The sequence below is a fragment of the Scardinius erythrophthalmus genome, assembly GCF_964197995.2.
Source record: "Scardinius erythrophthalmus genome assembly, chromosome: 1".
NCBI lineage: Eukaryota > Metazoa > Chordata > Actinopteri > Cypriniformes > Leuciscidae > Scardinius > Scardinius erythrophthalmus.
In genome coordinates, this window is record NC_138221.1 from 38,239,135 (window position 1) to 38,251,624 (window position 12,490).

The 12,490-nt window shown below is 35.8% G+C and overlaps 1 protein-coding gene across 1 annotated transcript in view; it reads right to left on the minus strand.

Moving 5' to 3' along the window:
- Positions 1-566: 566 nt before the first annotated feature.
- Positions 567-12,490, minus strand: part of gna12a (guanine nucleotide binding protein (G protein) alpha 12a) — a 39,929-nt gene continuing 28,005 nt past the window's right edge. The window contains exons 3-4 of the mRNA XM_081380309.1: positions 4,298-4,348; positions 567-3,238 (exon numbers count right to left, since the gene is read on the minus strand). Of these exons, the coding sequence (XP_081236435.1) occupies positions 2,669-3,238; positions 4,298-4,348 (621 nt within the window). The 3' untranslated portion in view covers positions 567-2,668. The remainder of the gene's footprint in view (positions 3,239-4,297; positions 4,349-12,490) is intronic.

Consider the following 12,490-nt stretch of genomic DNA (forward strand, 5'->3'; position numbering starts at 1 on the left):
GTAAATTTTAACATTGCAGTCATTTTACTTTAAAATAATGTATGTTTTTGTAAGTACAAACTATGAATTACCATATAAATTTACGATGGAATACAATAAAAGAACATTCTCAGACATAATGTTCATATCAGTAATGTAAATTTTTTGTTATTTACTTAATGTTTATTGCATTATTTTTTTGCATCAGATAGTTTGTGTGTGTGTGTGTGTGTGTGTGTGTGTGTGTGTGTGTGTGTGTGTGTGTGTGTGTGTGTGTGTGTGTGTGTGTGACTCTGGCCACGTCTATATATATGAGTGTTGGCCATGTTTTAAGGACAAGACTTGAAAATATATGATTGGTATATTAATAATCTATCACTTAATAAAATATAGCCTACAGTTATAAGTTGTAAGATATACAGGCATTAATATGCCTTCCTGTAATACCTGAAACATTTACAATGAATTTTTATGCTGAACTTCAGGCAACCACAGCTGCCTATTTTTTTTTAACCAAAAATATAACAGGATATTTGTTACAGTGCATATTGAGTTATACAATGTGCAGTAAAGAACAAGGCAAAAAGCATAACTCAACATTTTTATTGTATTTATACAGTTCTTATATACAAAACACACATAATGCAGTTAATCTGGAATTTCACACTTTTTACAACCACTGGATACGTAAAACATTAGGGAAGCGGAATATGAAAGAGGAAAAAAGTACAGTAAAACTCTGAAAGGAGTTTTGAAGTAGACATCATGTTAACAGTGACACTCATGACATCCTAAGTGGGACAAAACACCAGAGCAGCAAATGTAATGTAAATATTGTAGTTAAATCATCTTCAGCAGATTAAAATCAACTGGAACTGGAAATAATTTCTCTGTTTATTATTCTCCAAATATAATTTATATCAAATTAAGAACACGCCATATGCTTATCTTGATTACGAGTTTCAATAGTCTTTGTATTTGTGTTTCTTTTCCGCTATTTAACTTTTAAACTCTCCCAATGGATTTATGGTCTTAGAAGAGGAAACAACGATGAACACAGCCTTGAATTAAAGAATCTATTCCGCTTCTTTATGTGCACAAGAGCCAGAGATCTTCCAGTAAATGCACATGTTTTGCTCCCACTGGGAAGAGCTGTCAGGGACAAAGGTTCTCAGGGTGTGTCCAATTTCTCAAATCAAATCCCTTCCTGCCAACGTTCAGTAAGCCAACATGGCACGGCGGTGATTACAAGGAAGGACAGAATTGAAATGCCTTTAGGGCACAGAGAAACACTGTCATTGTTGCTTTGTAATAGAAATGAGCCACAGTGTCCACTGCAGTACATAAAACAGAAAGCATTCAAGAAAAGAGCTTGATGCTCTTTTTAAAACTCTTGAAAACTATCTGATAACATATCTCAAGCTGTCTCTCAACACAAAACAACAGTAAAACAAAATTCTGACAAGCAGACACCTGCACTGAAATTGAAACCGCTCGCCCTCCGAGGAAACTGTGAGTCAGCGACTACCTCTGATGACAAAAACAGATGTCTGGAAAACAGATCAAATTGTGCCTCCACCACCAACAAACACTCCTCAGCATTAGCAGAAGTCTCAGGGAAGTCGCTTCACACCCTGTTCATGGAGTAGTTCAAAAGAATAGACCGCAACATGGGTGCAACAAATCGGGGGCTCGTCCGGGGTCGCAACCTGGGACTCTTGCAGCCACATCAGCTAAAACCAAAATCACACAGCTGTTCACAGCTGCCATTCAACAAGACCAGGAGAATAAAGCTCAGTCCCTGGCTGAAATCAAGGAACAACTAAGATCTGATGGTATAACTGAACAGCATCAGGTTGACTCCCTCTATAATTCTCCTTGTAGAGTCATGAACTACACAGGTTATATACATTTACACAGAGGCTTAACATCATATGAATACTCATAAAGTACATATGCTGTGCAATAATGACATTTAAAGAATACCATTACTGCATTATTCATCTTAAGTTAGTGGTGTTAGGCATAACCAGTGATTTGACCCTACTCTAAATCTCAAAGCTTGTAGCTTACCGTGAAGAGACAAACAAAAGCAGACACAGTTAACAAGTACAAAAGCTGCTGTTCACTCTATGTACAAAAACCCTGCTTAGTTGTTAATGAGAACTTTGCATGTCATCTATAAACTCACAAGTATAGATAAAGCAAAATGTGATTTAAATGTTAGATTATATCAAAAATAAACCTGTCAAATGACATGAAATTAACTACTTGTACCAAGCAGGATGTTCAGTGCAGGTTTGCCATTTATTTTTAGGATGTTATTTGGGAGATGAGCCAGTATAAAGTTATTGTGCATTGTTTGAGTTTATCCTTAAGAAAGTAGGTTAAAATACTGTAAAATCCCCTCAAATGTTCTTGGCTTTTCCACCATCTAAGGTGTCTTCAAACTTCCTGTTTCACAGGAAGAAATTAAAACGAGTGATGACAGAGAGATTCATTCAATTGTTTTGTATGAATGTCATGTCTCTCATATAAAGCTCTGCATAATGGAGTACTTGATCAGCTAACACAAGATGCAAAGTACATTTTGCATCATGACGCCAGAAGTCCAGATGGCACTTCCTCCTGCGATAGGATGGAAATTGGACACAAACAATGGCAAAAACAGATCAAACAACTGTAAATGTCACTGCAACATTATGTCCTTAAGGTTCTCCTGAAGAATTGTATCTTTGACGGCATGAAAGACAAAGCGAATGTTCTCAGTGTCAATGGCAGTGGTGAAGTGGTGGAAAAGTGGCTTGCTGCGGTTGCGACGTTTGCGGTTGAAGCACTGCACTAGATAGGCCTGCACGTCCTCCAGTCGGTGAGGGTCTCCCCGGAAGTCGGAAAAGTGCTTGCAGATGCTGACTTTGCGTACCTTCTCCACCAGAAGGTCCATCTTGTTGAGGAAGAGGATTATGGACACATTGGAAAAGAGCTTGTTGTTGACTATGGTCTCAAAGATGTTCATGGACTCCACCAGGCGGTTAGTGCGCCGGTCTTCCATCAGCACCTGGTCATACTCGCTGGAGGACACCATGAAGAGGATGGAGGTGATGCCATCAAAGCACTGAAACCATTTCTGTCTCTGAGAGCGCTGGCCACCTACATCTACCATCTTGAAAGGGATCTTCTTAATGATAAAATCATGCTCCACAATTCCCTTGGTGGCCTTCCTGGCCAATAGGATGTCCTGTCGGCTTGGTAGATAATTCTGTAAGAACAGGTTGAGTAAATAAAGTCAATAATAAATATGTTTTGTTTGGGTTTTTTTTTTTAGCACTCATTTTTTACAATTTGCTTTAGCTAAATTGATCTGAAAAATTTTTATTAAAGGGATAGTTCGCCCAAAAATGATATTTAACCCGTGATTTACTCACCCTCAAGCCGTTCGAGATGCATATGTCAATCTATTTTTACAACAAAACCGCACGGATTACCCTCAGAAGGCCTTCGTTTATCCCCCTGGAGCCGGATGGATTACTTTTATGAAGGATGCATGCACATTTTGAGACTTGAACGAGGTGGACCCCATAGGTTCACATTATAACCACTGAAAGATCTAAGACATTTTCTAAAATAACTGAAAATGTGTTCGTCTGAAAAAAGATTGACATATGCATCTCGAACGGCTTGAGGGTGAGTAAATCATGGGTTAAATATCATTTTTGGGCGAACTATCCCTTTAAGAAGGATTATTATTGACACAGGTCTATTAGAGTTTCACATTCTACCAGATCTTCTTTTCTCACTTATGCAACTTAAAACAGAAAAACTATACTTTTTGCAAACTTAACCATTCTGATTTTTGTGAAATCTATGTGTTAAAATAAAAATAAAAATAAATCAAAAGCAAAAATAAGAGTGGTTTCCAGGCAATCTTTTGTCACAAATACACAACCCTTAATGAAAATTGCCACAAGGACAGACAAAATGATCTTTGAAGCAGTTTTAAAAAGGCCCGCATCCCACACAAACTATAACATGTGTCTGTTTTGTCTTTGGCCTTGGTTTCCATGCTCACACAAAACACACCTTTTTTTTAATCACTCATCTGAGACACACTATGTGTTCTTGGCAACCTTGGCCAATATCAATCTCAAAGAGACCATTTTACTTTCATTTTCAGTGTCTCTAGTCTTCAATGCCCCCACCTCTGCTGGGAAACATTGCATCGTTGCACTATTCTGACTGACTATCTTTGTTTATATTGCATGGTCATATACCATGAAGAACTGGCACTATTTAATAATGCTGCGTTATCATGACTCACCAGTTGGCCAATCCGATCCAAGTTGTCCAGGAAATATTTCACTGATTCACTCTGTAAAAAAAGACCACAAAAAGATAAGTGTTTCACTCTGTACACAGAACAACAGCATTTCAGCTTAGTCCCATTTATACAAAGTAAAAAGCTAAATAAAATAATTACATAAATTACATCAGTCCGGCATCAACTAATACAGTCACTATAATTAATTAAAGGATTCATACCTCGAGGTACCATTAAAAAATTTGGGGCCGGTAATACTGATTTTTTTGCAAGAAATTAATACTTTTATTCAGCAATGATGCATTACATTGATCAAAAATGGATTTTTTAAACGGAGGAGCTCCGGAAAGATAAAATATCAAGTGACAACAGTAGAAGACAAGAGAGGACCATTTACGGTAATGCTTTATTATCTTGTGACAGTCGGCCGTGGGGTGGTTGCCACTTACTTTTGTTTTTGCTTATATTGTGATTAAAGTTCACATTTATCGTTTGGTTCCTTAACCTGAACATGAACTGTGTTGCATACAACAGCATAAGAGACTCTTTCAAAAACATTTAAAAAATCTTACAGAAGAAGATTTTCTACTTCTACACAAGCAGGACAATAAAAGTTGATATAAAACACATTTTGAGCTCGTATTCTCTTATCTCACTTTTTTTACCATTTTATTAAAACAAATAGGGCAACACGATCCCAAAAGCAGTTCTAATTCAGGAATGGAAAGTCTAAAAGTAACAGGATGTTCCTATCTTTGTCTGAGAACTATTCGGGACGCTCATACCACACAGTGCCCGTCAGCAGAATTTCAGTTAACTCTAAAACGTAGCTTTTACACATAATGCCTATAATCTCCTGTTACTTCATTAAGTGCTGTAGGGAGATGAATAATCATTCTCAAGTATTGCTCCCTTGGAACAACATTTGGTTAAGTGCACATTTACACATTTTACAGTCATGACTGCATTACATTAAGGGCGGTTTACATTACAGAACGTTGGCTGTAATAAATGGATCCTATTATTTCCAAATATTACAAATGAACAGGCACAAGAATGACTGGAGGCTTTTTATCTTGAACTCAGCTCAGACTTTCACTCCTATACTACAGGAGAATCAGGCCAGAGGTCAGAGCCCAATCCATAAATAAAGCTGACTGATGAGATGTCTGAAGCTCAGGGTGATCTGAGTCAGTACAGGATTTTTCACACGTCTCTTCTTCCAAGAATCAATTATATCTGCTGACTTCATAAGCCACAATCTCCTGATAACTGCATTTATTGCCCAATATCTGGAGACTTTTCTCAGCAAAAAACATGTTCTGTCTTAATGGAATGGACTCCCTAGAATGAAGAAATAGAGAGATGAACTAAATTGCTGTGTTGAGCATTATTTCCTGACAAAGTTGTTTTCACGCAGGCTTTTGGATGGCAGACACTGCGGCCTTGGCGTTTCAGTGAACATTGTCTGGAAAAGCAAATTGTGTCCTCTAGTTTGTGTGTGTCTCACAAAGGCCCCTAGCCTGGCCCATGTTCCCAACAGGAAACAGCTGTGTGTGAAAACAGGGGATTAGCAGAACAGCGCTGGCCCTCTATAACAGACTGAAGCCCAACACCCAAACCCTGCACGCACACACACACACGTTGGGTCTCCATGTTTTATGGGGATTTCCATAGATATAATGATTTTTATACTGTACAAACTGTATATTCTATCCCCCAAGACTAACCCTACCCATCACAGAAAACTTTTTTGCATTTTCACATTTTCAAAAAAAAACAAAACATAATTGAATATGATTTATATGCTGTTTTCCTCATGAGGACCAAAATATGTCCAAAAATATGTATATAAATGGATTCTGTGTCAGTTTAATTTTAGTTTTGGAGTCACGGCTATATTTTAGTTCCCTTATTTCAATTATGTTGTTTCAATTATTTCAGAAAACAAAAATTATTTTATTTAGTTTTTATTTCGGACTGCTTTTGGACTTTTTTTTTTTTTTTTTTTTTTTTTTTACATTGCTTAACAATTTAGTAACAATATTTAAAATATATAAATAAAAAAATATTATATACATTGCCCATCTAAAATAATATATTTAGACATAATTTAGTGCAGTAGAGGATTTTTTATTGTGTGTGCGTATTCTAAGGAAAGATCAGAGACTGATAAATGCCACAGGCGCTGCTATCAGATATCTACGTGATTTCCCTCTCTGATCTTTCCTTAGAATACACACACACAATAAAAAATCCTCTACTGCACTAAATTATGTCTAAATATATTATTTTATATGGGCAATGTATACAATATTTTTTTATTTATATATTTTAAATATTGTTACTAAATTGTTAAGCAATGTAAAAAAAAAAAAAAAAAAAAGTCCAAAAGCAGTCCGAAATGAAAACTAAATAAAATAATTTTTGTTATCTGAAATAATTGAAACAACATAATTGAAATAAGGGAACTAAAATATAGCCGTGACTCCAAAACTAAAATTAAACTGACACAGAATCCATTTAATTTTAGATACACAGGATATTATAACATTTTAAACCTTTACAACCTATCTGAAAATTAACCTTGTTATCAATAACACAAGACTGCACTAAAAACAGTGTTAAAGGGATAGTTCACTTTGAAATAAAATTTTGGTATGTTTTAGCTTACCTCAAGGGCATCCAAGATGTAGGTGTCTTTGTTTCCGCAGTAGTTTCAATTTTGATATTTTTAGGTCAAACCGTTCTTGTCTGTCAGTCATATAATGCAGGTCTATGGTCACTGTCTCAAAGAGCATGCACAGAGTCCAAAATAAAACAATTCCCCATCGTCCAAATTAAACAATTCCCCATCGTAAGTACACATTGATGGCCTAAGACACGAAACGAGCGGTTTGTGTGAGAAACGAACAGTATTTATATCGTTTTTACCTCTTATACACAGCCACGTCCAAATGATCTGAGGGCGACTAGATGTCGCCTTGTCTACGGCAGTTCATTGGAACGAATGTCTTTAGGCGACATCTAGTGTATATATCTATGCACCAGTCTGTGTACACGTCACACACCAGGATGCGCGAGCGCCCTCAGATCACTTGGACGTGGCTGTGTATAAGAGGTAAAAACGATATAAATACTGTTAGTTTTCTCAAACAAACCGCTCGTTTCGTGTCTAAGGGGAATTGTTTTAATTTGGACTCTGTGCATGCTCTTTGAGACAGTGACCATAGACCTACATTATACGACTGACAGACAAGAACGGTCTGACCTAAAATATCAAAATTGAAACTACTGCGGAAAAAAAGACACCTACATCTTGGATGCCCTTGAGGTAAGCTAAAACATACCAAAATTTAATTTCAAAGTGAACTATCCCTTTAACACTGTTAAATGACATTAGCTAATGCATTCATCTCGGCTGCCCAAAAATAATATAAATATAAAATGGATACTGTGAAAAAACTAAAAATAAACACTTAAAAAACAGTCAGAATGAAAACTAACAAAAGTAAATTACTTTTCTGTAATAATCGTAATGTAATGTTATTGACAAAACTCTGAAAGTACCATTATATAAATGAATATAAATGTTATTGATAAATTCCTCCCAATGCGGTGTAGCTGCAGCAGAGCAGAGCTAAAGCACAGGGCTGTCGACTGACCCTTACGTGAGCTCTCTGATTGGTCCCTGCTCTGCACAATAGTATATGCTGCAGGTCATTGGCCAATAAAGCTTGAGGTCTCCCCCTCCCTCGATCTGAGCTCAACGCACACATGACGGCCTGTTGAGAGTGTGGGAAAGATCTACGCTGAGGCCTTGCAGGCCACAGCCACAACTTTAGCACAATGTAGGAAAGTGTGCCCATGGGTATTTGTGCAGTGAGTAAGGGGAAGCATGATTGAGCACGGCCATGTTCAGAGGTCTTAACCCCTCCCTTCCCAGTGGTGATCTCAGTCGCTACAATTCTGCCCCAGTCTTCTTCAAATAAACAGCAGATCTGCAGAAATGAGATCCAATTAAAGGCATCCCTCATGACCCTAAACTCAAATACAGACCCTAATCGCAAAGAAACTAAGGGAAATGCCTTGAAGGAAAACATCTTTGAAAATTTTGAGAGGAACATGACATAAAACTAGCCCTGATAAATCTTTATTTAGTCTCTGTTTCAATCAAATGGCATGAGAGTCGTCTTGGGAGAGAGCTTATGTGAACAAAGCTGAGCGAAAGGGATGAATGCTTTCCTAGAGCTTCAGCGAGTTCATCAGGGCTTCTTTTCACCTCACTCTTTGTTATATCTGACAGAAAAACCTTCCTAGGCAGCGAGTGGCGATCCTGTTAAAGTGATGTTTAACTGCCAGATCCAGCAGCTGTGCTTTGTTGGTGGATAACCGTTCCACAGTGACTGCGAACAGACATATCACCAAATGTTTTCATTTTTCTCTCTGTAGGAAACGTATTGTGCCTAGAAAAGTGAAATACAGCTGTGTGTTCCTATTTTTCACAAGAGAGATTGTTTGGCTGGCTGAAAGGAATAGATTACAATAATAGTTTTACAATAATTGCTCATCCTCATGTCATTCCAAACCTGTATGGCTTTCTTTTTTTACACTGAAAACAAAGACATTTGGAAGAAGGTAAAAAATGAAAGGGTCCAAATGGCAAAATGAATGCTAACGCAAATGAGATTTCAGCATTTAAAACGATTTTCAGCAAATTCTGAATTAAATTTCATTCTGTTCATCCCAAAATTTAACATGTATAACTTCAGAGGACTTTCAATACAAAATATTATCATTTTGGGAGCTTGAAAACCCGTGTCCACATTCATTCTACTGTTTGGAAAAGAGGAGCTTAGACATTCTGCAAAATATCTCCTCCATGGAAGAAAGAAAGAGTAAATGATGATGGAAATGTCAAAAATGTCAGGTAACACTTTACAATAAGGTTCCATTAGTTAACATTATTTAACAAAGGGGAAAATATTTCTAAAGCATTTATTAATCTTAGTTAATTAATGTTAATTTTAACATTTACTTAGGGAAGCTTGAAAGAATAAAAAATAAAAAAGGTAATTGCGACTTTTTATCTCACAATTATGACCTTTTTTCTCAGAATTGCAAGATATAAACTCGCAATTGTGTTATAAAGTTAGAATTGTGAGATATAAACTGGCAATTGCGAGTTATAAAGTCAGAATTGTGAGATATAAACTGGCAATTGCGAGTTATAAAGTCAGAATTGTGAGATATAAACTTGCATTTCTGAGAAAAAAGTATTATTTTTTTTCTCAGAATTGGACTTTATAACTCGTTAAAAAAAGTAAGAATTGCGAGAACTCTTAATTCAGACTTTATATTACGCATTTCTGACTTTATAACCCGTAAATGGCAGTTTATATCACACAGTTGCAAGGAAAAAAGTCAGAATTGTGAGATGAAAAAAATCGCAATTACCTTTTTTTATTTTATCCAGTGGCAGAAACAAGCTTCCATATTTATTAATGAATTATTCAAATCAAAAGTTGTATCTGCTAATATTACTGGTTACACTTTATTTCGATGGTCCACTCCACTTTAGATAGAACTATAAGTAACTGCAACTACATGTCAACCAACTCTCATTAGAGTATTAGTAGACTTAGGTTAGGGTACAGGTTAGTAGAATAAGTTGACATTGTCATCGTAGTTGCAAAGTAACTTAGTCAGTAGAATGTCTGTTGTGGAGCATCAAAATAAAGTGTTAGCAGATATTAAGCAGACAGGTAGTTGCAAAATGTCTGAAGTGCACTATCAAAATAAAGTGTTACCATATTACCATATTAATGGACCTGAGCTACATTAACTAAAAAATGAATGTTATATTTCAAATAACATTAACAAAGAATAATAAATGCTGTAACAAATGTATTGCCCATTGTTAGTTAATGTTGGTGAATGCATTAACTAATGGTAACTAATGGGACCTTATTGTAAACTGTTACCGAATATCAAGACCATTAAACTTCCAGATTCATTTCTGTTAAAAAAATCCCTCTTCTGTAGTGACGATGTCTGCCCTCGCCTCCGTAAATATCAGACTATGTAAATAATCCTCACACAAAACAAACAGAGTTTGATTTCCCGGTCCTTGGAGTGGGATTGCCTGTTTGGTTTGGATGCGAGAGGAGAACTCATATTAATCCCCCACATGGAGCTCCTTCACCTCCAGAACTTCACAGAACCTCGGGCTGCTCCCACACTGTTGATCTAGCTGTAACCGTACACCTTGCCTTTTATCTTTGCGGATAGACTCGTATTAAGATTTTTGAGTTTGGAGGAGACCAGAAGAAGGAAAATGGATGAGTGTCAGGGAACTCTGAAAATAATTCGAAGACTTGCATTATGCCAGAGGTATGTTAGCAATAACATGAGCTGTGCTCCTAGAAACAAAAGACTATGTACACTACCGTTCAAAAGTTCAGGGTTAGTAAGAAAGTAATGACTTTATTCAACAAGGATGCATTAAACTGATCAAAAGTGACAGTATAATAAGACATTTATAATGTTACAAAATATTTCTATTTCAAATGATCTTTTGAACTTTCTATTCATCAAAGAATCCTGAAATAAAGTGCATCACAGTTTCAGCAAAATATTAAGCAGCACATCTGTTTTCAACATTGAAATTAAGAAATGTTTCTTTTAATATATAAATACATTAAATACATTATAATGTATTTATGTAACAGTTATTTTAAATTGTAATAATATTTCACAATATTACAGTTTTTACTGTATTTCTGATCAAATAAATGCAACCTTGGTGAGGATAAGGGACTTCAGTTCTTTCGATAAAACAATCAACCCGAATCTTTTAAACTGTATTGTATATTAACCACAATAATATTATGCAATTAATCATGATTGACAGCACTATATATATATATATATATATATATATATATATATATATATATATATATATATATATATATATATATATATATATATATATATATATCTTTATGTGACACATTGCTGCTTGTTCAATACAGAAAGCGGCCAAAAATGTCAAACACATGGGCAGACAACCTGAGAAATCTGTCCACGGGTTTCTGACATCTCACATTAGTGGCAGTGGATGGCAACTACTGCTGAAAAATACCATGACAGAAACGTCACTTCCAAGCAGAAGATCTGCACACCCTGTCAATCTAATGCATTGCTCTGGTTCAAAGCAGTAATAGAAGAACAGGAGACGCCTGTTCTGTTGAATCACAAGATAATGTGGTGTAAGCTAGGGCCACAACTAAAAACTGTTGATTAATCTGCCAATTACATCTTTGATTAAAAAAAAATATATATATTTTCATAATAATACCGAAAAAACATGTTATTCAATATCCTGCTCAATGTTGTCCTCCAAGTAATGAGCAAATCACTGGGTATACTGTTATTGTCCTTTAAAATATAAATACTACAATATAAATCACAGATAGTTTTTCACAAAATCAAAATCAAACATGCAAAAATAGCAGTGCTATTACTGACATTTATTGTGCTTATACTGTAAATGTCAAGAATTATTTACTACAATGCCACTAGTCACTGTTCTTATAAAAAATATAATTACACGATTTTATGATTATAAATAGATTTATTTTAAACATTACATTTAATGTCACACAACCAATTTTAATCAAAAGGACAAAATTATTGCTTCATACTTGTCAGATAATGACTTAATTACAGAGAACATAAATTAAGTTATGCACTGGAGAAAAAAAAGTGTTTAATATAAAGTGCTTATGCTTTGGACGACATTGGTCATGTTTTTCTGCTATTTTTTTTTCTCCATAGAAATGTGGTTTTCACAATTGTAAAGTGACGTCAATGGAGACAAGTCTCAAGCATCCAACTATTCAATAGAGAACATTTATTATGGATTTGTATTGATTTTAGCGGTTAGTTGTTGCAGCTCTAGTGTCATCATTTCCTCAGCTCAATTTAAGTGAACTGTGGCTGTGACCTCAGCAGCAGACACAGTCTGTCAAGTCCCCTGTAATGTGAGAATGTGTAAAAAGCGTGAGACTAAGAGCCGTGCCGCTGTGTTTGTTCCTCCATCGGCACTCTACGGCTCTGTGGGCATTTCCCACTTTTCTCTCCTGTGTCTCACCTCAATCAGTTCAGCTCCTATCTTATCCATTCGCC